The sequence below is a fragment of the Natator depressus genome, chromosome 15 (assembly GCF_965152275.1).
Source record: "Natator depressus isolate rNatDep1 chromosome 15, rNatDep2.hap1, whole genome shotgun sequence".
NCBI lineage: Eukaryota > Metazoa > Chordata > Testudines > Cheloniidae > Natator > Natator depressus.
In genome coordinates, this window is record NC_134248.1 from 29699368 (window position 1) to 29725431 (window position 26064).

General features: G+C 43.0%; 1 protein-coding gene across 2 annotated transcripts; it reads left to right on the forward strand.

Moving 5' to 3' along the window:
• The first annotated feature begins 3101 nt into the window (after positions 1 to 3101).
• On the forward strand, positions 3102 to 25136 carry ANKRD13A (ankyrin repeat domain 13A). Of its 2 annotated transcripts, XM_074973261.1 has the most exons (16): positions 3163 to 3316; positions 5311 to 5367; positions 6091 to 6223; positions 6383 to 6507; positions 7040 to 7085; positions 7837 to 7980; positions 8531 to 8726; positions 11568 to 11634; positions 15554 to 15635; positions 17077 to 17135; positions 18357 to 18487; positions 19245 to 19402; positions 20255 to 20359; positions 21493 to 21653; positions 22105 to 22172; positions 23095 to 25136. In XM_074973261.1, the coding sequence occupies exons 2-16, from the start codon at positions 5317 to 5319 to the stop codon at positions 23291 to 23293; spliced, it is 1725 nt and encodes a 574-aa protein (XP_074829362.1). In that variant the 5' UTR covers positions 3163 to 3316; positions 5311 to 5316; the 3' UTR covers positions 23294 to 25136. The 2 variants fall into 2 exon arrangements, with proteins under 2 accessions (XP_074829361.1, XP_074829362.1); XM_074973260.1 differs by lacking the exon at positions 5311 to 5367 and having other exon boundaries at positions 3102 to 3316.
• The last annotated feature ends 928 nt before the right edge of the window (positions 25137 to 26064 follow it).

Here is a 26064-nt window from a genome sequence, read left to right on the forward strand (position 1 = left end):
GGGCCTGCGCCAGCGCCGCTGCTACGCCCCCAGCGCCATTCTCCAAGCCCGGCGGCAGACTGTCACGTGACAGGGAGGCCGCTGAGGCGGCGGCCGCCATCTTAGTTCCTGGCACGGACCGGGCTGTAGCGGGCTTGGAGATTATTTTAGCTCCTGGCAGAAACAGGCCCAACCCCAGAACCCAACGAGCCATCCCATGTCTACTGGGAAAACCTTTTGTAGTGATAAACACCCATTTTTTCATGGTTTGTGTGTATAAAAACATCTGCTCTATTTTCCACAGTTTTCAGAGTAACAGCCGTGTTAGTCTGTATTCGTAAAAAGAAAAAAGAAAAGGAGTACTTGTGGCACGTTAGAGACTAACCAGTTTATTTGAGCATGAGCTTTTGTGAGCTACAGCTCACTTCATCGGATGCATAGCATATTGTGGAAACTGCAGAAGACATTATATACACACAGAGACCATGAAACAAAACTTCCTCCCCCCCCACTGTCCTGCTCGTAACAGCTTATCTAAAGTGATCATCAAGGGAGGGCCATTTCCAGCACAAATCCAGGTTTTCTCACCCTTCCCCCCGCCCCCCCCACAGACACACATACACAAGTGAGTTTGTATGTGTGTCTGTGGGGGGGGCGGGGGGAAGGGTGAGAAAACCTGGATTTGTGCTGGAAATGGCCCTCCCTTGATGATCACTTTAGATAAGCTGTTACGAGCAGGACAGTGGGGGGGGAGGAAGTTTTGTTTCATGGTCTCTGTGTGTATATAATGTCTTCTGCAGTTTCCACAATATGCTATACATCCGATGAAGTGAGCTGTAGCTCACGAAAGCTCATGCTCAAATAAACTGGTTAGTCTCTAAGGTGCCACAAGTACTCCTTTTCTTTTTTCATTTTCCACAGTATGCATCTGATGAAGTGAGCTGTAGCTCACGAAAACTTATGCTCAAATAAATTGGTTAGTCTCTAAGGTGCCACAAGTCCTGCTTTTCTTTTTGCGAATACAGACTAACACAGCTGTTACTCTGAAACACCTCTACTGTAACACTGGAGATACAAATTATAACCAATGCATCCGCGGCTCCCAAGGAAGCTGTGTGTGCTCTTAGGGCAGCATCTGACCATGCGCGGGGGCAAATCCCACAGGCTCCTTGTCACCAGAGCACAGGGGCACCACAATTGCAGTCAGGAAGGGTGTGGGTGTCTGAGACCAGACTGGTCAGTGGAAAAGGCTGACTCAAGGCCAAGCTGGTCCCTCTAACCTTTTTCCCTCTCCAAGATGCTCTGCCTACCTCCATAAGCAGGCGCACAGGGTAAAGAGGGAGGAGAGCAAAGTAGGGAGGTTCTACTATATAAATTTGCCTTTGTCTATACAGCAGTGCCAAGCCCAACTGCTCAAATATTATGTTAGACCCCAAAAATAATGAGATGCAAAAAATAGCAATGAACTTTAGATTCTGCCTTCTGGTTTTCAAGCTGTTAGGGCTCACTTGGCTCACAATTTCAAGCCTTCCTCCCTAACCATGAGGGCTAAAAACTAACTTGTTATTAAAATGACAGCTGCAATTCTCATGTATTCAGTTGTCTCCAAGAGCTGGGCCTTAAAGTAAAAAAAATAAAATTGCAAAACTTACCATAAAACTATAAGTGTTAACAATGCTGCCATCTTTCAGCTTGAGCGTCAATTGTCTGATCATTTGTAAGCACTAGGTAGAGAGAAGAGTAGAGGATCCACCCTCTTGCTGTAGCAGAGCAGCCAGTTAATAGGGGGCTGGAATGGGGTGGGGGAGGCCTGCTTGCAAATGCACAAATCTGCACAACTGACCATATGGTATGTATTAGCTGTCTCATCCTATGGCATCTATCTAACTCCCTACCTACTTACCCATCACCCAATCTATAGATATTTACTAATCTACCCATCAGTCTATCGCCATACTTGCCTATTTATCTAGCTGTCTCCAGACTGTGCACCCAAGTATCCAGCCAATTCTCTATTGCCCTCTTACTTATACAGCACCTAACAGTAAAGTATCTGAGGGCCATGAAGGGCACCCTCACTCTTCTCTGAAGCAACAAAGCACTGGTAAGTGATGGAGACACAATACCACAGCCAATGGTCTGAACCACTGCTGCACAGGGCTGGCCCGCTGCCCTCTTCCAAGATGGTAACCTGAGACGGACGGGTAGAAAGGAAGTTGCTGTCACGCATGGTTTGGGTCAGCAGATGGGAGCGCATTGCTGCCCTCACCAAAGATGGCGGCAGAGAAGAGCAGGATTGGAGGGAGGCTCACATTGCCCTAACCCAAGATGGCGGCCGGGGAGTCAGGGCGTGATACTACCCTCAGCCAAAACGGCGACCTCGGCCGCACGGAAGTACTGGGAAGGGTCGCTCCCGCCCACTTGGTCACGGAGCCTTCAGGCGAAACCAATGCCCTGATGGGACGGGGGTGGTTCTCCCACTTCCGCGTATTTTCCCCCGCCAGGCAATGGGCGAGCCTGAGGGATGGAAGGGTCCATCTGCCTGCTAGAAAGGGGGCGGTAAGGGGTGACGTTTCCATCCGCTGGGCTCGTTAGCGGGCCAAGGGGGCTGGCCCCGGAGCGGGTTGTGGGAGCCGGGAGCCTCCCCTATTCCGGCAGCCTAGTGGTTCGTTCCGGCCGCTGCCCTGGCTGGTGGGAAACGTTCTGGGGAGAGAAGGAAAGCGAGGGGCTGGGGTCAGGCGAGGGGAAAGGTCAGCGGTAGGGTGAGAGGTCAGGGGAGGGGGAGAGATTGCAGGGGAGTGGGGCCCAGAGGGTGAGGGGGCTGGGGGCCTGTTGGGGGGGGGGCAGAGGGGGCTGGTGGTTGGGAGCCTGTTGGGGGGTAGAGAGCGAGGGGGCTGGGGGCCTGTTGGGGGGGTAGAGGGGGCTGGTGGTTGGGAGCCTCTTGGGGGGCAGAGAGCGAGGGGGCTGGGGGCCTGTTGAGGGGGAGCAGAGGGGGCTGGTGATAGGGAGTCTGTTGGGGGCCCAGAGGGCAAGGGGGCTGGCGTGTGGGTTGTTTGAGGGGCGTTGATGTGGGGAAAATATTTGTGAGGCACCAGAAGGGGGTGGGACTCATTGGGGAGAGAGTCTTGTGGGGCTAGGGCTGAGGGGCTTGGTAAGGGCCCTGTGAGAAACAAAGAGGGGGAGATCAGAGCGGGCAGGCACCCCCCCAGGAAGGGTTGAGCCCTCATCTAATACGTACAGGATGAGCTCTCTAGGTGAGGCTAGTAGCAAGTTTCCTCTGCACGTCTTAGTCTGGAATAATGACTACAGACAGCTGGATAAAGAGCTGGAAGGCAAGGTAAAATGGGCACTAGACCAACATATGGTGCTGTCCTTTTCTGAAACTACCCAAGGCAGAATACAAGATATGATGGACTGAAAATTAGATCAGGATAATAGATCATCTATATGCATTTTATGTGACATGAGGACTTAGAAAGTAACCTTATATCTTAGTTAAGTTTCTCTTTGTTAAACTTATTAGGGATTTATTTTTGTGGGGTTTTTTTACAGCTGTTTGTGATTAAAAGGGGATCACCTCAGGAAGGCACAGAGATTATACCTTTTGTCATGCAACTTCTGAATATTAAATTTCTGACTGTCTTTAAATAAAGCCAGATTCAAGGCACTGAGAGAGATACAGATGGATTGTAAAAAACTCTGTAGCTGACAGGAAAATGTTAGAAATCATTTGAATCAGGGCCAAAAGACAGGCAGATGTGATAGGCACTGATCCTTTTTGCTAGAAAAACAGCAAATAAGTACCACCTAGCTGGAGGAGGGGGCAACCAACACACAGTAAGGGTGTCAGCTACTGCCAAAGACAAAACACACATTGATTTTTTTTATCAGAATGTCACCCTCAGGCAGCCAACAGTTCACTGAAAATTGAGGGGTTTTATTTTTCTTTCTTTATATTGTGTTGAGCCATTTATCTGTGGCTCAACACAGTACTGATCTGGTGGTAAGATAGTCAATACAGTAATTTCCTTCCTTTTTAAGACACAAAGGGCTTATTTCAAGTGTAGTCCTCTGAGCTTCACTGGCTGCCTTAGAACATAGGAGCCCAGCAGCTTTGCACTTGCTAGAATATAGAATCACAACTGTGGTAGAAAATAGCTGATCATCATGGCTCCACTGTAGAACAGAGAACACAAAAATCCAGCAGTCAGCCAAGAGCTGTGGTGAAAGTACCAGAGTTAAAAGAAAGGCAGTAGGAGAAGCATTCAGAAATCTGCATCAGATCCCAAGCAACAAATTTGCTAGTGTAACTCAGGTTACCAAGGTACTATGGTGATAGCTGCTTTAGGAATACACAGAGAGAACTTTGAGGTTCAGTAGTGCAGGGTACAAACTGGCAGAAGCATAGCCTGTTTGCTTGTATTGTGCCTGAGACAGAGAGTATGTGTTCTGAACTCTTCAGCTAATGCTACCTTCCGATAGAAATCCTGATTGTTAGCCACAACTCCAGCTGTACACTATGAAACACTACTATTGGCTTAAAGCATACCTGTGGTGTTTCTTGAGAGTTTTGGAATGCTGTTACTGTCTCTAATTCATATAATCTTCAGTCTGTACTAAGGAATTCTCTATAAATGTTTTTGATCCCTTGGTTTCAGTGTTCATCTCTCTTTTAAGGTTATAGCATTATTAAAATAAACATTTGTAACTTAACAAAGATGATTTTACCACCTCAGTTTATTTTTATTATCTGTATTCTGGTATCACCCACAATGCATAAAGCCCTGTTTGTGCACACAGTAGTCCTGTTCCCTGCCCAAAAGAGCTTACAATACGAGAAGACAGGCAACATATGAAGGTTGGAAAGACTTATTCCATTAAGCCTGGAAACATCTGTCTTAAATGAAAGTTTTAAAAGGCATTCTGGGAGTATACTTCCTCTTACGTCTTCAGGACAAACTGCTTGCTGTGTGTGGCAGATGTGCTTTGATAGGGTTTGAGGGATTGAAAGAAACTCTAGCCAGATACAGTCAGCATATGAAATGATAAATGGCCATAATGTGCAGCTACAGGTTAATCCTAGCAAAGAAATTGAGATAAGACTGTTCCAAAGTCCTTTAATTTTTTTGTCACTGCAATAGGCATTGCAGTTTGGGGAAAGTAGAACTGAAGATCATATGAGCTGCAGCAATGAGATGAGGATGGTTTAACTCAGATTCCTTTATGCTCACTGCTTGGTGTTTTAAATGTAATGCTGTCAAATAACCATGTTAAGTTATGTAATAACTTTCTTTTCTTAGCCCACTCTTGACTTTTCCCATTTTCCTTTAGTTATAGATGCTCTTCTGTTTCAAATCTCTAAAGCTAGTAGTGAAAAATATATGTAAGGTATGAGTATGTTGTGCTTGCATGTTTTGGATATTTGTGCCCTGTGTAGTTCCATTTCTTAGTGATTTGTAGAGAATGCACTCACTCTCCATTGTTCTGTGTGTCAGTCAAATAGATGCTTTTTTAATTTTCATGTTCTTCCATATTCTTACCAAAAAAATACAAAATGTGTATTGTAAACCGTCACCTGCTCTTTGAAATTTTTTTCTGATTTTAACCTGTTGGATATCTTCCATTATACCTTCCAGTGGCCATTTAACTGGTGACTGCCCATGGTACAAAATAAAAAGAATGGAGCACTGTCTACTCCTCCTAAAAGAAACTGTTCATGAAGAAGCTGGGGGGGGGGGGAGGAATAATATAGAATGTTTGTTTTTCTTTCCCCCCCTTTTCCTCCCTCTCGCTTCCCTCCCCTTTTCCTGTCATGGTGACACATACCTCCCTTACCCACAATCACTTCTATGGTGCCCAATTCTACTCCTGTTTGACTTTAGTAGGGAGGTAGGATCAGGCTTTTAAGAAGGCAAATAAGCAATTCAATAGCAGTATCAAAGCAAATCATGTAGGATAAGTAGTTCCAAGCAACAACCTGTTCTGTTGAAATACATGTTGAGCTATTACAGCTTATTGCTGAAAATCTTTGTTTTAACTTTCTTAAATGTGTTCTGATTTTACATTTGATAGCTAATGCTGAAGCTGCACTAACTCTTGATTACTCAACAGGATGTTGATCAGCGTGACCCACGGGGTCGGACCTTGCTGCACCTTGCTGTTTCCTTGGGATATATAGAGTCTGCCAAAGTCCTCCTTCGACACAAGGCAGATGTTACCAAAGAGAATGCACAGGGATGGACAGGTAAGAGATCAGCTCAAAGGCAGTTAATAGTTTTCACCTTAAACATTGAAGGTCTAAAATCTGTCTTTATAAATGTCACCTTAGGACTGTGGGATGTGGCTGCAGTGTTCACTTTGCTTTGTTAATATTAAGCCTTGCCTGTGTTTGGGTTTCTTGCAGTTTTACATGAGGCTGTAAGCACAGGAGACCCGGAGATGGCATACCTGATACTGCAGCATCGAGACTACCACCAAACGTCTGCGACACTTGGAGGGGTTCCTGAATTACTCCAAAAAATTAATGAGGTAAATGCTTAGTGAGACCTGAATTGCATGCTGGTCAATTGCATCTGGAGGAGTTGTTAGTCTGGTTCTAGTTTACTTAAATCAGCAACTTTAAAGTCAGGATGATGCATTATTCAGTTCAATTTTGTGCCTATCAGCTCTATATAAACATATGGGAGACTATGGAGTTTTCTCTGTTTTTATTAATGATCTCGGGTCTTGGAGGAGGATGCTTATTCTTCCTATGTCAAAGGCTGAGAGTTATGTGCTTTTGTAGTAGAATAACAAATGACGAGTAATTCAGTAGAAAACAATGAAGAATTAGACTGTTGCAGAACAGTGTTACATTCTGTGCCCATTAATTTAAATCAAATGACAAATATCAGCATATGTAAAATTCATACTTGTTGGTTTAATTGTGCTTCCTATCAGGAGCATCTCAAAACCTCTACTTTCTCTTGTTTCTAAAATGTACATGTGACATACTGTACTGAATATTAATCTAGTGTTCTCTCCCTTGGTGGTTCATTTGAATACTTTGTTTCTACACTAGACTTCTGATTTTTATGTGGAAATGAAATGGGAATTCACTAGCTGGGGTAAGTTTGGTTTTTTGGGGGATTTTTTAAATCTTTCTTACCTCTGAGTTTTAAAAATTCCTGAAATAAAAAGTATGTTTGCAAAGAAAACACAATTGTTGAGCCCTTACTCTCTCCCAACCCATATTTTTTTCCCTTCAACTCACAAAGTCTTTTGAGATTTGAAGATTCCTTCTGATCACCTTAGCCTGCTGTGCAAACTGTACCCTTCCTTCAGATATCTCTTGTTTTACTTTTTTTTGTCTTTTAAAGGAGTACTGTGCTGAAGATTTTTCTAAGGCCATCCTGATATTTGGGAGACGTATAAGTTAAGACAGTTGTACAAACATTATGCCTCAAGACATAAAATATTCAGGAAACTTATTCCTTTACACTGCAAAATAGCATTACAGGTTTTGACTTTCTCCAAACCACTACATATTTAGCCATTGCATGAGATGGGATACAAAATTGCATCAGGCCACTGGTCTGTTCTCATGGTTCGTTTCCCTATTGTGTTCATCAATAAATCAAGAATCAGTCCTGATAATCTCTCTGTTCTTTATTGTCTAGACATTGATTCATAGGTTTAAGGCTAGAAGGGAACATTATAATATCTACTTTATGGCCTGCATAACACAGACCATAAAATTTCACCAAGCAGTTTCACCAAGCACATAACTTCTGGCTGAGTTTAGTCTTCCTACACTTGTCCTCTCTGTTAAGGATTTTTATATTTGCATCTCTGTGTGTCATTATGTTTCTTTTATAGTTCCACTCGTTTCCAGAGTGTGTCCAAATGATATCTGTCGCATCTGGAAAAGTGGAGCTAAGTTACGCGTTGATATCACGTTATTGGGCTTCGAAAATATGAGCTGGGAACGAGGAAAACGTAGCTTAATTTTCAAGGGAGAAGGTAAATGGTTTAGTACATTTGGTTCATTGATCATCAAATAGTACACAAACTACACTGATGGATTCCTAGTGTTATTAAAAGAACACATGTAATTATAAGTTTTATTTTTGCATGCTTTCACAGACTTGTGCTGGGAAGTGCGTTTTCTGGGATTTCAGGTCACTGGGCTAAGCAGAAGTGGTTGGACTTTCTGTTAAGAAAAATCTTCTGGAGCAAATATGAATCACTAGAACTTGACTTTACCCTTCTCTCCCACTCTCAACAAAAACAAAAAAGAAATCAGCTGTATTTTTCTTCTTAGAGGCCTGAATCTTCATTATTAGAGTCTCTTAAATCCATTATGCAAAATTATCATAAAAATGACTTGGGCGGGCAGGCACACAGTCTGCTTGCCCATACTTAAAAACCTTGCCATATGTAAGTGAGTGATTTAAAACTTTGCAAGGCAGCTTTAATTCTCACTTTAGTCTACAGTGTATGTCTTGGTCAGCTCTTCATCCTGAAGGTTTGTTCTGAGGTCTGTAGTCCATAAAATATATTCTTTCATCAGATACTGGAGGCTGGGCAGAACTAATTGAGATAAACCATGATGACAAAGTTGTCACAACAGAGCGTTTTGAAATCTCTCAACAAATGAAGCGTCTGACTTTGGGCTCTATGACACCAGAAAGAAAGGAGGTAGAAAGACGCCTTACATCTCCAATTATTAATACGTGCCTTGATACTAAAAATATTGCTTTTGAAAGGTAAGGTATTTAAACTTCTCTTAATGAACAGATCCTCCAGATATGAAATATGCAAGATTATTATACGTGCAATGTAGTTTTTAAAAGCCTGGTAATATGCATCTTAAAAATAAAATGGGATGTAACAATAACTGCATATCTTGTTCCATATAGACACTTTATAACCTCTCAGCTCATTACTTCTTGTCTTGCAAACTATTTCCATTTAGTGTAAAGTCCATTTGCACCATAAGACATGGTTTCCCATATTAGTGGGGCAAGGGTTATAAATTCTGATTTCAGATATGTCCAGTGGTTCCTGCTTATTTTGTGAAGCATATGTGCAGTACTGAAAAACCAATAATAGGATTTACAGCTTTTCTTGACTTATTTATTCTAGTCTGGCTTTAGTTTAATCATATAAGTCTATAAGAATATCTCTAAATATGACCAATTAGAGAAGACAGCAAACTACTTCGAACCCTATTCCTCCTTTTGTTACATTCATAGAATCCTAGAATATCAGGGTTGGAAGGGACCTCAGGAGGTCAGCTAGTCCAACCCCCTGCTCAAAGCAGGACCAATCCCCAACTAAATCATCCCAGCCAGGGCTTTGTCAAGCCTGACATTAAAAACCTCTGAGGAAGGAGATTCTACCACCTCCCTAGGTAACACATTCCAGTGTTTCACCACCCTCCTAGTGAGAGAGTTTTTCCTAATATCCAACCTAAACCTCCCCCACTGCAACTTGAGACCATTACTCCTTGTTCTGTCATCAGCTATCACTGAGAACAGTCTAGATCAATCCTCTTTGGAACCCCCTTTCAGGTAGTTGAAAGCAGCTATCAAATCCCCCCTCATTCTTCTCTTCTGCAGACTAAACAATCCCAGTTCCCTCAGCCTCTCCTTATAAGTCATGTGTTCCAGACCCCTAATCATTTTTGTTGCCCTTCGCTGGACTCTCTCCAATTTTTCCACATCCTTCTTATAGTGTGGGGCCCAAAACTGAACACAGTACTCCAGATGAGGCCTCACCAATGTCGAATAGAGGGGAACGATCACGTCCCTCGATCTGCTGGCAATGCCCCTACTTATACATCCCAAAATGCCATTGGCCACCTTGGCAACAAGGGCACACTGTTGACTCATATCCAGCTTCTCGTCCACGGTAACCCCTAGGTCCTTTTCTGCAGAACTGCTGCCTAGCCATTCGGTCCCTAGTCTGTAGCGGTGCATTGGATTCTTCCATCGTAAGTGCAGGACTCTGCACTTGTCCTTGTTGAACCTCTTCAGATTTCTTTTGGCCCAATCCGCTAATTTGTCTAGGGCCTTCTGTATCCTATCCCTAACCTCCAACGCATCTACCTCTCCTCCCAGTTTAGTGTCATCTGCAAACTTGCTGAGGGTGCAATCCTCACCATCCTCCAGATCATTAATGAGGATATTGAACAAAACCGGCCCGAGGACCGACCCTTGGGGCACTCCACTTGATACCAGCTGCCAACTAGACATGGAGCCATTGATCACTACCCGTTGAGCCCGACAATCTAGCCAGCTGTCTATCCACCTTATCGTCCATTCATCCAGCCCATACTTCTTTAACTTACTGGCAAGAATGCTGTGGGAGTCCGTGTCAAAAGCTTTGCTAAAGTCAGGGAACAACACATCCACCGCTTTCCATTCATCCACAGAGCCAGTTATCTCATCATATAAGGCAGTTAGATTAGTCAGGCATGACTTGCCCTTGGTGAATCCATGCTGACTGTTCCTGATCACTATCCTCTCCTCCAAGTGCTTCAGAATTGATTCCTTGAGGACCTGCTCCATGATTTTTCCGGGGACTGAGGTGAGGCTGACTGGCCTGTAGTTCCCAGGATCCTCCTTCTTCCCTTTTTTAAAGATGGGCGCCACATTAGCCTTTTTCCAGTTGTCCGGGACCTCCCCCGATCGCCATGAGTTTTCAAAGATAATGGCCAATGGCTCTGCAATCGTATCCGCCAACTCCTTACATTAGTTTATCCAGGTGTTTAATCTGCATGGTCAAAGGAGCTCAAATGAGCTTGCTTTCTCTAGCAAGCATCTCTACTGTGCTGCACATTTTTGGAGTGTTCTGGGGTGCTATAAAGCAGTTGTTATAACTGCTGGAAGGCGTGTGGATTTTTTTTTTGTTTGGTTTTTTTACTGCAAGGAAGAAGAGTTTGTCAAAACATGGATGCAGAATTGTATCCACTGAGGGACAGCAGTTATCAAAGCTCACTAATTTAATTCCACTGGATGTGTAAAGATTTTTTTGAATACTGAGATATACTTTTTAAAGTGTTTAAGTTCTAAGATTCACAGACTTTCAATGGGACTTAAGTTCCTAAGTTTCTAAATTTCATTTTGAAAATGGGACTTAGGAGTGTTTGAAAACATTACCCGACGTTTCATAGATAAATGTTTCTTCAGCTCTACCAATCCAGTTCCCCAACTGTCAGCTACATGTTGCTCGTTGAAATAAAGCTCAGCAAGTTAGTAATGACTGACTGTATGAAATGATGATGCAATGGTTTCCAGAAACTTCCAATTCCTAGCTGGTCAGGCATTCACATCACAAACGAAAGTCACAGTTCATTGGTCTCTGCAGTTAAGCCAAAGTCTGAATGTGAACAGAAATTAAAATACTCTGAGTCCTATGTTGGAAAAGGGTGTTGGTGTTTGCAGGGACAACTTATGTTATCGCTGTACCTTTTCTCTAGAACTGTTACTTTTGGTACCTCTCAAAAACACTATTCAAGTGAAATGTTGTTAGGGAAAACAGAGGCTTAGGGCTAAATATAAACTGCAAATACATAGACAATTGTGGTGTTTACTCTTTATCAGAAATACATCTGGATTTTGGGTATGGAGGACAGAGAAAGCAGAAGGTGTAAATGGTTATGAAGCAAAGGTAAAAAGCAATTATTTACAACTAAGATAATTCAATTAGCTATGAGATATAATTGTGATCTTCTGTATCCCCTATGTATCTTGGATTTTTATAGTTTGCTTTGATATCTGTAACTTCTGTGTTTTTGCAACCAGATCTGTTTTTGGGGTGAGAAGTCTTGGAGAGGATACCAAGTAGGAAGAGGGGTGTCCAGGGGTGAGAGCTGCGAGGGGTGAAGGGGAACATGGGATGACAGACGCCATGGAGATTGTAGCAGATAAGGGGGCAGGAGCTCAGGAAGTGGGGGTAGGAGCAAAAGCAGACAGGGAGAGGCTGCAGGGGAGAAAGGCAGAAGGGTATAACCACTAGAGAATGCTTTCTCCAGAACTTAGGGTTGAGCACTCAGAAGTTAGGAAATGCCACAGTTAAGGCCTCTGCATCCCTAATTTGTCTCTTTGTGCATATGCATGATGATTAGTCTAAAATTACATGATCATGTTTATTTTCTGCGAGATCCAGTGCACAAGGTGAAGCGTGCTCTGGGAATGAATCAGGGATAATGCATGTTCTCCTACTGTGAATAGAAAATCCTTGTTTCTGGTCTTGGCAAAGGCAATCTTGCCCTGCACATATCCATTCAGAATGCTGCTGCAAAGATAATTTCCCAGCCCATCACTCTGACCAACTCACCCCCATCTGTTTGTGTCCCTCCACTAGCTCTACTTCTCTCTCTTGCATCAAACACAAGCTACTTGTCTTCCCTTTCAAAGCCCTTTCCCATCCCATGCCCACTCCACCTATCCTCTCTCATTCACTCTTGAAATGTTGACTGTCATCTGGACCTCTCTGCAGCATTCACTGCTGTTGACCATAAAGATACTATTGTCTCTCCTGAGAGAGGTGGCAGCAGTTAATGTAATGTGTTAAAATGGTTTAAATCTTTCCTGGAGGGATGCATCCTGTGAGTAGTGATGGGAAACTGCACCTCTGCCAATGGACCCTCCCTTGTGGAGCTGCACAAGGATCAATTCTCTCTCCAGTCCTATTCATCATCTACACACACCCATTAGGTGAGCTGGTAAGGCAACATGGACCCCAGTGCCACCAATGTGCAGATAATGGAGCTCTCTACCTTTCCTTCACCATGTGTCCATCCCACTGCCACAAAGACTGCCTAGTGCTTCGGTGAAATCCAAGGACAAAAAACAGCTGGCTGAAGCTGAACAGAAGCAAGACAGAAGCTGTGCTGGTGGGCCGAGAAAACCATTTTGAATGATTCACAGCCCTTGTGCAGTCAATTTTGGTTGAAGGTACATAACCACAATTGGTCAATTCTGTCTTATAGCTTAGGAGGCTCCTGAATTCGTCACTGATGTGAAGTTCTCACATAGCAGCATCTGCAAGTAACTATTTCTACCATCTCCCATTGGCTAGGAAACTGGTGGACAGTGACCTGGCCTCAGTTATTTATGCCTTTGTCACCTCGTTTGGAGTACAGCCATTTGGACCATTTCCTGCACATGAAGCCTTCAGTGCTTAGGAAACTCCAGTTGGTATAGAACACTGCAGCATGTCTCCTCAGCAACACTGTGAACACATCAGACCCATCCTCAGCTTCCGGTGCTAGCTTCCTATAAAATATTGAGTCAAGTTTAAGGTCTTGGTCCTTACTTTCACGGTACTCAGTGGCCTGGACCAAAGGTCTCTAAAAGATAACTAAAGCTCTGGGATGAAGACCATGGTTGACAACTCCACTCCTCTGGCATCATGTAACTTTCTACCATAAGAGTAAAGTGCATCTGTGCAGTAGACAGAGCTTTCTTGGAACTGCCCCAAGACTGTGGAATGAACTCCCCCAGAAACTAAGGACCATCCCAAACCTCACCACCTTTCATTCTCAGTGCAAGGTGTACTTCTTTGACCTTGCCTTCTCTAAAATAAATCAGTAGTGGTGTGTATTATAAAATCCCAAACACAATCATCCCCTGCTCACACTCCTTCCCCTGGGAGAGGATGAGGGACCAATTATCTGTCCATTATTAGTCACATTGCTGTAAGCACTCAGATACTATGGTGATGAGCATGGAAGAAGAACCTGTGTAGAATAGAATCTAAAGGACCTCTGCTTCATCTGTTGCTAAAGTTAAAAGGGGATTCTGGTGAATGAGGGCAGGGAACTGCCGGAAGAGAAAACATGACTAGCGGTTGAATGCCACTCTGGAGAATTGGTTTCTGTCTGGAGAATTGGATCCCTGTCTCTTTCACAGAGTCCATAGCATCACATGGGCAAGTCAAGTAAACAAACTTTTTCACTCATAGTCGCTAACTGTTCCTCATTTTCGAGTGCCTAACTTGATAGCCAGGTATTTTTAGTTTTTGTTCGTGTCGTTTTTGCAGAAGAGCTGAGAACCCAAAACGACACCTGAGGTCAATGGGATAGGTACTCTGAACATAGCGCTTTCTAAGTACCCTAAAAAATTGGGTCCTTGACTTGTCAAATTGGGCACTCAAAATTTGTTGACGCTTCTGACCTTAATTGCCCTGTGCTTTAGATCCCCGTGTGTAAAATGGGGATAGTGCCCACTCAGGTCACAGGGTTGTTAAGATAAATTCATTAATCTTTGTAAAGAACTAAGATATTGCAATGAGAGCACCATGGAAAACCTATGAAGAAATTCTAATTTACCTTTGTTTGGTGAAGGATTTGGATGGTATGTAGTCTACTGCATTAGTTACTGTACATTAAATGAGGAATAAAATAAACAATGAATAGCTTCCCATTCAATGAGCACTGTCCATCCCGGGTGGGATGTGACCGTGTAATTAAACTGTAACATAATGTAGATGCTCAAGGGGGCCAATTTAAGGTTTCCTTAATTCTGGCATTTCTTGACTTCTGAGTGTTGGTCTTTGCAGATTTATTGTTCTTTTAATGTGGTATGGGGTTTTTTTGTTTAAGTGTAGTGGCTTAAACCTGTACAATCGACCTGTGTGAAACTGAATTCATTTGAAGGTCTGGTATAGTGTGTGTAAAAAAAAAAAAAAAAAAAAAAAAAGGTAATGTAAATGGAACCTTCTCACCCCTCTGGTTGCTTGGAGTCAAACCAACAAGGTTTGAATCATATCACTACTGCGGAACCACTCCTAAGTATGAGAGCACACTGGTGTGAGAGCCAGAGTTCCTTCTAGTTGTTGCATAATCAAAAGAATCATCAGCTAAATTCCATCTGCAGAATTTTATCAGTTACTTCTTAAGTAGAAAGAGAGAGAACACAGCCGCAGCCTGACTGCTCTTCCCCGTCCCTCCTCCCTCAAAATTAACACAGAACTGGGGAATTCTACACTTCCTCAGCTTAAAGTGCCCATCCAATTTTTCAGCTGGAACCAACTTCATTAACAGGAAATTTGTCTGCAAGCACCTGAATCTTCTCCCAAGAGTCTCTGCAAGGGCCTGACCCAGTTCTCACTGAAGTCGATGACAAAACTCCTTTGACTTTTGCTGCTGTAGGATTGGACCTAAATGATGACTCGTGCTAGCTAGTTTTCCTTTGTTAATGGGTTCTTGGATAGATATTTTTATACTGATTTTAGCAGCTTGCCCAGCAGATGGCTGTCTAGCTCAGCATTAGCATGGGACTCTGTCAAAATGACATAACAATATATATGTGTAACATTTTCAGCACTTCATAGGAATGTGAGTTAAATAGGCAGATCACACAATCATGTTTCACTGATTTCCGATACATTAAAGGTAGGCAGATTCTTGCTCCTCCTCTTTCCCGTGCCTCTTGGTTTAACTTTTTGAATTTGTTGCTTGGGCATCTTTAAAGATGCTACTTTTCTTATCTTTAATAGTTGTCAGTGGGCCCTGGTCTATGACTGGAACCCCTAGGCGTGACAGTAATACATATGATAGATAATAATAATATCCTTTTTAAAGGTCTATACGGCAAACAATGTGAATGTAGTCACAAAAATCCGAACAGAACACTTGACAGAAGAAGAGAAAAAAAGATATAAAGGTAACTTCCCATAGGTTATCTGAAACAAAATAGAACATTTTGTTAAGATCTTTGTACGAAGAGGCAGGACATAACCTTTGTGCACAACACATACATGGTGCAGAGTAACCAGGCAGGTTACTCTCACTTGCCTCTGAACCTGCTCTAGCTAATTCCAGTTGCTGTGTACTTGAGGTGGCTTATTACTTGGCTCTTTGAAGTTCTAATGTAAGGTGTGAATGATTCTGTGTAGTTTTGATTCTATTTATTGGGGAAAAGTGTTTGAAAATTAGTGTCAGTTTCCTTTAAAGCAGGGGTGGGCAAACTTTTTGGCCCGAGGGCCACATCGGGGTGCAAAACTGTATATGGAGGGCTGTGTAGGGAAGGCTGTGCCGCCCCCTTCAGAACTTCCCCACCCATCCAACCCCCCCTGCTCCTTGTCCCCTGACCGCCCCCTCCTGGGACCCCTGTCCCTTGACAGGCCCCCAAGCACCCCACCCCCTATCCAATCCCCCCTATTCTCTTCCCCCCCCCACCCCCAAACCTCTGCCCTATCCAACAGCTCCCTGTCCCCTGACTGCCCCCCTGGACCTCCTGCCCCATATACAACCCCCCGACCCCCTTACCATGCTGCTCAGAGCAGCATGTCTGGAGTCGCGCTGCCTGGCCGGAGCCAGACACACTGCCCTGCATGAGCGTGCAGCCCCGCCACCCCAGAGTGCTGCCCGCGCAGCAGCGTGGCTACAGGGGGGAGGGACAGCGGAGGGCTAGAGGGCCAGGGCCTCTCTGGCGGGGCGGGGCGCAGAGGGCCTCTGCGCAGAGGGCCTCTGCCTCTGGCGGGGCGCAGAGGGCCTCTCTGGCGGGGCGCTCAAGGGCCAGGCAGGACGGTCCCACAGGCCGTAGTTTGCCCACCTCTGCTTTAAAGCCTCAAAAGGTGGTACCCTCCCCCATGGCTTCATTTTCTGTCCATGCATATTCTCTGCCCTGAAGGCCTCTGTACTTTCACTTCATACGTGTTCACTTTACCTGGGTTAAAATTATAAGACGTCTGCGTTATTTTTGTACTCTTAATTCTGGGGTGCGTATTGAGATTATGCTAGAAAGTGCAAGCGAGACCATAACCTTGTGTGAGGAAACCACTTCCTCTCAGCAGTCTTCAGACACTCCCAGAAACGAGGCGTGGTGGACAATGATGATAGTGTCCTTAAAATCATAATCCCTTCCCTCTCATCTTGAACCCATTTTATTCTTAAATCTTGGGCTTTTCTAGCAAAGGGTTAATCGAAAACCAGCCTTGCCACAGTTGTCCCGCATTGAATGAGCAGTGCAAACAAGGCTCTGTTCACCTTCTCACTATGGAGCTGGGGCTTCCCTTGTCACAGAGCCTGAGCGATGCATGTGCACTTCTGTGTTAATTAACTCTGCTAATGAGCCTATTCCTCCCTGCTCCCTTTTTCTCCAGCTGACAGAAATCCACTGGAATCTTTTCTTGGTACTGTAGAGCATGAGTATGGTGCGCAGGTGAGTAAAATCTTCAGTGACTTTAAAAGCAGTCACTGCAGTGTTGAGAAGTAACTTGAATGAGTTATGTGGATCTTATGCCACAGCCTCATCAAAACTGTTTCTTCAATTCTAGAAACGTAGTTCAAACGCTGGGTTCTAGATTTACACTTGAGAGTTTTAATCCCCCCACCCCCACCCGTTGCTGTAAGAGCGTAATGGTACCTTTCCTTTTGAAGAAGCTCATGACTGGGGGAGGGTCATGGAATCTGGAAGGAAGAGTGGGAAACTGGGCTGCTGGAGTGAGATGAGAATCTGAGGGTTTGCCATGGGCTTCTATTCTTACCCTTCCCCCCTCTTCCCCCCCCCCCCACCCCCAAAAAGAAGAAGACTGGAATAACCAAATGTACTGAAACTATAAGTTTGCAGACCTGCAGCAGCTTTGGGCTGAGGATACGATGTTTCAGTGGTGCCCCAGCAATACTAAGAGGTGACAGGGGGTACAAGTGCTGCAGCAGCACGCTGGCATATAGCAACTTTGAGAAAGGGGAGTAGTCCTTGGGTTCTGTGCGGAGTGTGAATTATTGATGTTACCAGCTCTGCATAAGAGAGAATGCTTTTACATCTGTACAGGTTTAAAGATGAGTAGGTAATGGATTTACCAGCTGATGGCTCTGCCATGAGTTTGGCTGAGGATCTTGCACGGGATGGTTAGGTACTCGGCCTTCTTTGAATTTGAAGTCCCCACCATAATACTGGCTACTCTGAATAATGCAGAGCCTGGGACTGCTTTATATTATGTATTCAGTGTAGTTGTAGCCATGTCGGATCCAGGATATTAGAGAGACAAGGTGGGTGAGGTCATATCTTGTATAGGACCAACTTCTGTTGGTGAGAGGGATAAGCTTTTGAGCCACACAGAGCTCTTCTTCATAGTTTCTAACTTTGATGTGTTAAATCCTCACACCACTCTAGTTTGGCTACATTTTTGTAGGTAGACTCTCCTGTCTTCGTAAAGCATTGTAAGATCTACAGTCTGCATGAAAAGCACTATATTAATGTGTAGATCTGTCTTTTAGGCTGTTGTACCTGTGTGTTCATTTCACTGCTGACTTACGGTTTAGGTAAAACGTGCTGCTTTATGCAGTTGTCACTTAGATTGCACTAGATTTTGAGTTACCAGCTGAAGCTTTCTGTAGGAGGGGTTGATGGCTACCTATTATGTACTGTTTATTTTTACAGGACCTCACAACAAAGTATGCCACCATGAATAACCCTACAGCCATTACTCTGGAGGAATATTTTGACCCGAAGTTTGATCTGAAAGATAGGGACATAGGAAGACCCAAAGAAGTCACTATTAGAACACAGAAGTGAGAAATGTTAATGTATAACTTGAAATGATCTTTCCTTAAACTCTTCCTGTTTGAGGTCTACCTGCTTTGATTCTCCTCCAGTGTTTTGCTTTTAGAAATCATATTGTAAATTTCTAATACAATTCACTTTATTCAGGGAGCAGGGATTGAATTAAGGGTGGCATTTTCAAAAGCACTCAATCTTGGCCTGCCCATGCTCCCTATAAAACCAGTGGGAGGAGAGTTAAGCAAATGCTAACCATTTTAGTAAAATCCTACCCTTTATACAAGTGAATGGTGCCAGTCTGTCCGAGGGCTCTGGAGGCTGAAGTCTATCAGCAAAGCAGATGTAACACAGAGTGTGCCAACACTAGATGTTCTCATACTGTGCCTCAAATCTGACTGGGAGTGCAGTTTGGTCTTTGTGTGTGGCTGATCTCCAGCCTCTGCGACCTCCAACAAGGGTGACAGTTATGAGGTTTGATTTCTGTGATGCACACATCTCTCTGCTGGCAACTAGACTGACACCACCTTCTCACTGCCTGCATTCTAAGCCATTCTTAGATGGTAATTATTCTTGGTCCTTACTGCTTACCAGGGTTATAGTTCATCTAGGCCACAGCTTCAAAAAGAAGCTATGTATCCCAGTATGTGCCAGAGCCATATAATTCATTTTCCAACCCGAGTGGTATTGTCATCAGCCTAATACTGTGTACATGTATAATACAAAAGTGAAAACTCTTCTAATATCCTTGTGTATAACTCGCTGTTACAGGTTTAAAGCAACCTTGTGGATGTGTGAAGAATTCCCCCTCTCTCTCATGGAGCAAGTCACTCCAATCATTGATCTGATGGCCAGAGCTAGTGCTCATTTTGCTAGACTTAAAGACTTCATCACTTTGGAATTTCCACCTGGATTTCCTGTCAAAATTGGTACCGTTCTGCAGTCTTTTGCACTTAGATTCTTTCTTCATTTCCATTTTGCTTCTATTCTTGTTCTCCAACCACAGCACAAAAGTTTAAAAACAGGGACAAAAATTAAAATACAGTTCAGTTCCTAAAAATCCCACCTGTCGCCACATCCATCTCCCAGTCAGAGAACCTGGGAAAACAGCTGAGCCTTACCATATATCTGGATGGTCCTTAAATCTAAGCTCAGAAGGACCAAGTGGGGAAGTGAATTCCAAAGGCAAAGACACCTTGCTAAGAACTAGCTATTGCGAGTCCCTTCTATTAGCACTAGTGCCTTGCATAACTGCAATTGTTTCAGTATCTCAAGAGACCACCTCTCTCCTCACAAAGCTGGGACTCAAATAATTGGAGCTTTATAGGACAAAATCAACATCTTAAACTTCACTAAGGTGGCCACTGTAGGCAAGAAGCAAGGTGTGCTATGCTCTCTTCATGGAGCTGTGGCTTAATAAAAGGGCCACCACTGCATTCTACATTAGCTGAAACTTCCAAATGGCATCAAGGCGTGTCCCTGTGAGGAGTGAATTGCAGTGATCAGCACCGGGTGTACTGGGGGGAGGTGGGTTGGTTGACTGTTCTATAAATATAATGCATGTCTAAAAACTTCACTTGCACAATGCTAAGTTATGAGACAGACGGACTACTGAAATTTTATTCTGTGGGAAAGTGAGGTGCAGTTCACTGTGCGGTTACATAACATCTGTGAAATTTATCTATTTAAGCATGTATAAAAACCCATTGCAGCTGCTGTAACTGGAAACGTGTGTGGCTCTGCTGTGTCTCACACAAATCTTGTACTTCTTCCATTTACAGAAATTCCCTTGTTTCATGTGCTTAATGCTCGAATTACATTTGAAAATGTTAATGGCTGCAGGACAGCTGAGGAAATTTCATCACAAACTGCTGAAGGTGCACAGGGTGAGTTGGGTAAGAAGGTGTAAAGCTCTGGTGGGTTTATGCGAGGGCTTTGTTTGTGTACTTGCTATCAGTGGGATTTATAGAATAAAGCAAACCTGTAGGCTGTTTGGACTTGAACTGAAGAGACTACAGTAGGTGGTAGTTCTTACCGTAACTGATCTGGAAAGCCATATGTGTCGTAAAGTATCTCAGTGGCTAGAATGTATTCACCGATCAGATTAACCCATTCTCACTTCAAAACCCCCACCCAATTGCCTGTTCTAGGATAACTCCTTGGGTACTGGAGACTAACTTTCTTGCCTTTGTTTATACAAAACCTATGTATGTGAGAAGTACAATGGTAAATCGTCAGCAATGGATTTGTTTCCATGCTAATATAGAATGGGCTACAATGGGGACGGTGTGCATGATAACAGGGAAACAACATTACATATTATAATGCATTCCCCTGTGAGCTTCTGACAAACTCTTCTGCTAGGAATCAGCAGCCTTAGTGGTAGGTTGGCTGCACTTCAGTGTTTCTTAACTTTTTGGCAAACTTGCCTCTCTTTTGTTTTTACTTATCAAAGTACAGTGTAGCCTGCTTAGTTCTTTGGTGCCACATGTTGGTTTTCCCTGCTGCAAAACTTGTTGGCACCATGTTCATCTATCTTCTATTTGTTCCTGTACCTTGGCTGCTATATAAGCCTCTCCGGACCCCATTCACATAGGATGGATGTACTATGGGTGGTTCGTCTGAACCAAAGGCCAAGATTATAAAAGGGTTAAAAAAAGAACTAGATAAGTTCATGGAGGATCGGTCCGTCAGTGGCTATTGGGCAGGGATGCAAAACTATGCTCTGAGGTATCCCTAGCCTCTGTTTGTCAGGAGCTGGGCATGGGCAACAGAGGATGGATCACTCAATGATTCCCTGTTCTGTTCATTCTCTCTGGAGCACCTGGCCTTGGCCACTGTTGGCAGACAGGATACTGGGCTAGATGGACCATTGGTCTGACCCAGTGTGGCCATTCTTATTTTCTTGGGGCTCTTGTTTTGGCTTATTTATTTAAATAAAAGTGGGCTTTGGGAGTTGATTTTTTGGATTAACAAGCTGTAAGCATACAATACAGTATATCTTTAACTACATTTTTAGCTTCTAAAGCCTCTAGCTTTGAGGTCGACCAGTCTGTGTTTGAGATCCCCAAATCTTATCACACTCAGCATGATGGTAGAAATGTGCGTGTGCAAGATGAAGATAATGAAATAATGCAGTTTGCTATTCAGCAGAGTTTGTTGGAGTCCAGTGGGAATAAAGTAAGTCTGTACTGCCAGCTGGTCAATGTTCTTTCTTTTTCTAGATACAGTGTAGTATGTCTCCTTTTCCCTCAGTCCTAGTTTTGACTTGGAAAAATTTACTTGGCTAGTTTAAAAATGAAGCACCAGTTTACCAAAGTAATTGTACACCTAATACAGAGTTAGCTTCTCTTTTCAGCTTTATATTATCCACCAAAGCAATATTTCTTTATTTTAACATGAACTGTATATAGCAAGACACGTCTCTAAACTCATACCAAGGAATTTATAGCTTCTACAGGAATGGATGACAGATCCCTGTAATATTGCAGTTTTCAAAAGAATCTTAACACAGAAAGTTTTTGAAACTTGTCACAGCAAATATCAATGAGATATTCATGTTTGACTTAGAAATGACTTTCAAATATGACTTGCATTGCTAATTCCTTCATCACTGTGGTCCTTCCCCCAGGAAGCCTTAGGAATGCACTCCAATGGAGCAGTTGCTTATGCGCAGGACTTTAATATACAGTATCAAAGGTAATTTCAACTTTTCTAAAATTCTTAAATGCGCTAGGCCAAATATTTGGGCCAGAGTATAAATACTTCCAACAGTAGCCCACAGGCATGCTGCACTTTGTATAGCCAAGTAGAACAGCACACAGGCATAAAAGGCAAGGCACAGCAGAAGAATAGAAGCCCAGATCACTTATTTTGTGGTACTGCTAGTCCGCAAGAAGAACCTCAAACGAGTCTCCTGGTATAGTAGAATATGGCCTTGCTAGTTCAGTCTCAGGATTGGAGTTTGGGTTTCTTTGACCAGCCCTGGAACACCCTCTGATCAAAGGATCCTTTATCGAACTAGATCAGAATTCAAGATTCTCTTTTTCTCCTTCAACAGCTGCTAATGTGACCCCTCTACCAAGTGTCATCACCCTTATTTACCACATGCTGGACACTTGAGAATTTTTGTGTTTTGTCCCAAACTTAAGTTGCCTGTTGCAAATTTAGGAGCAAACTTTTAATGGCCCTCTGAAAACAGGCTGCAGTATCTTAGATTCTTCCTCTTGCCGATGCAAAAAAGCGTTTGTGCAAAGCGCAAAGAATATCTCACCGTCAGATCTGCACACGCAGATGGTTGTGCTTATGAACTTGGTGAGGGCACACTCAGAGGCTGCTGGAAACAGCCATTAGGGAGCAGATCTTCCATAGCAGGCTCTCAGGAGCTTTCAGAGAAAAATGGATTTCATGTTTGGAACCTGTATGACTACTACTCCTTCGCAGAACACAGCCCTCTCTGTAACGGTCCTGGGGGTTGCTTTCTTCCCCTTCAGGAAAGAGAGGCTCTCTGGCAGTTGGAGAGTCTTCATGGAGACACTGCTCGAAAACTGATTAGGAAGAAAATGAAGTAAAATGGGATATGTACCTCTCAGCTCCTGAAACTGTATTTCTCTCTCACCAGGGCACTTCAGGAGAGCTTTGTTATGAGTTCAAGTACTCCCCATTTTAGCACCCCAAATGAGTCTTCCAGTTTTGATAAAGACTTACAGCTTGCTATGGAGTTGTCTGTCAGAGAGCAGCAGGAGCAGGAGAAAAGGCGTCGTGAAGAGGAGGAAGAAGAATTTCAACAAGCTTTGCAGCGCTCTCTCACAGAAAAATAGATTCTTCCTTCGATCCTCTGAAATAGGAGTGCCTCAATGTGTGTGATGCTGAGGGCTGCAGTAGCTAGGAGCCTGAGGACCACTCTTGGGTTGCATAAGTAGAGGATGTCCTAGCCACCTTTTAATTGTCACCTTTAACATAGAGATGTGGCCCAGAGATGCTACAGCTCTCGGCATGCAGATCTCCATCTTGATCCAAGTGCCCTGGTGTGTTGTGTGTGGACACCTGTAGTTTCTATGGGCTGCTACCTCCATGATTAAAGGTGAGGGCAGCGGTAGAATTCCAGGAGCTATATTTGCCTCCCAGGCCATGTCCTGTTCAAAAATGTCATAAAGGGAAGAGAGAGAGAAATATATTAAAGAACTGGAAACCTTGCCTGGGCTATATATGTAGGAGCACAGCAATGTTTGAGAACCTGATACATAGAGAGTTCAGAAGAGAAACTTCCTTATTATCTACCAAAGAAATATTAATCTGTTCAGTCTTTTCTAGTAATTGAATGCCAGTTACTGTTTCTTTTCTAAATAGAGAGGAGAATGTGCGAAGTAGTCTTTCACTCCAGCGAGTGTTTTCCATTAGGTTTGGGTGCACGTGGCTAAGGATATTTCCTCTCTGCAGTTCCTGAGCATTTAAAATGCAGCTATGCTTATTAATATGGTTGATTTTTAAACTTGAGTGAATTCAGGCTAGAGGTGCATTCAAGATAAAACTAATGCTCTCTGGACAAGGGCAAAAAAGATAGCTAAGAAGTTTTTTTTCCCTTGAAAAGGGACTACCTGCTCATTCAAATAGAGGTTTCTCTGTAGTGATTCAAGACCAGCTTAGTTTACACAATCAAAGAGGGCAGCAAGAAAATACATAACAGAAATAGGTGCTTTTTTTAAAAAGATCAGTTTTTACTTTTTTTGTGAAAGAAATTTACACTGATTTGGAGGTAGTGTGCTGAATTCATACAGAGAAATTAGGTGAAATTTTCATGTATGCCTATTAGTAAGTTCTGCCATCTCAAAGGGAAATATAAATATTGCTTTTTTAAAAGTCAAATGTAAATCCTTCATGTGAATACATATTTTTTATCTTAATCTTTTTATTGATTTTTAAGACAAACCAATTCAATACGATTACACTCATAGGGAATAGTATCATTAGCAATACAGGAGTGTATTTTTACCAAGTTTTCTCAGGTCTTTATTCATACTATATATTTTTAGTTCTTTTGTCTTCACTTCTGTGTAAATGTACACAGCATATATGCTGTGATTGTCAAATGCACTCCTCCAGTACACACTGTACAACCATAGGAAAGCCTTATTGCAGTGAAACATATTACTGAGCAATATTTCCTACTTATAGCTGGCAGAAGTGCAAAGAAACCTATGGTACATGTGGTCTTATCCTGCATTTGTTACTCAGGCAAAACACAGAGCTGCCTCTGGCTCTGTGATAGACTATTAACCAATCTAACTTGCAATAAAATGGACATGATCACCATCAGTAAAAGGTAATTTAGAACTCCATTTCATACCATATAATCATCCATTGTTTGATGTAGCAATCAGATTAAAATTCCTTGTATGCACACTTGTGCCAGTATAATCTGTGCCATGTTTGTTTCAGACTATGCAGCTTGCATTTCATAAAACTTTAACTTCATCCCTAAATAGCTTATTTGGTATTAGCAGCAACACTGTCATTTGCTTACCCAGAAGCAGCTATACTTGGGAATTGTTGCTCCTCTTTGAAAAGAGAATTGCTGTAAGTGTCACACCTTGTTGGGGTTGTGAAATAACAAATAAAATAATTCAGTTTTTTTTCCTCATGTGGAAATAAAGAGCATTGCTCCCTTTAAGAGCATTTGTCTGGCACTCTGATTACTAATAGAAAAACAAGATCTCAAACCCAGCTTCACCCCAGCAATTTAGTTTTTGTGCTTTGGTCACCATAAACTAAATAAAAAGAAAAGCAGTACTTGTGGCACCCTAGAGACTAACAGCTGTAACTCACGAAAGTTTATGCTCAAATAAATTTGTTAGTCTCTACGGTGCCACAAGTCCTCCTTTTCTTTTTGTGGATACAGACTAACACGGCTGCTACTCCGAAACCTGTCATAAACTAAATGTTCATTTGCTTCTTACTCCCTGAAGAATCCTCCCAACTGGGAGTGGAAACTGGGGGGGATAATAAGTGTTTGTTAAGCACATACATTTTATTCTAGGCAGAGCTGGCACCAACAACCATAGGTCAGGTTGCAGAATACTTTCCATTATAAAATGCTGTTTTCAGTTGCTGTACAACTGTGACCATTTGGACTGAAACTTACCATGCCTGGTGTCTGCCTTAGGCCAGATTACTATCTTGTTTTTTAAGATTCAGCGCTTTTTGAGAACAAAGCTTGTAGGTGGGGGAAAATGTTGGTAAAACTGTTAAAATCATGGGTTTCAGAGTAACAGCCGTGTTCGTCTGTATTCGCAAAAAGAAAAGGAGGATTTGTGGCACCTTAGAGACTAACCAATTTATTTGAGCATAAGCTTTCGTGAGCTACAGCTCACTTCATCAGATGCATACTGTGGAAAATACAGAAGATGTTTTTATACACACACACCATGAAAACATGGGTGTTTATCACTACAACAGATTTTCTCTCCCCCTACCCCACTCTCCTGCGGGTAATAGCTTATCTAAAGTGATCACTCTCCTTACAATGTGTATGATAATCAAGGTGGGCCATTTCCAGCACAAATCCAGGTTTTCTACCCCCCCCCCCCCCCGC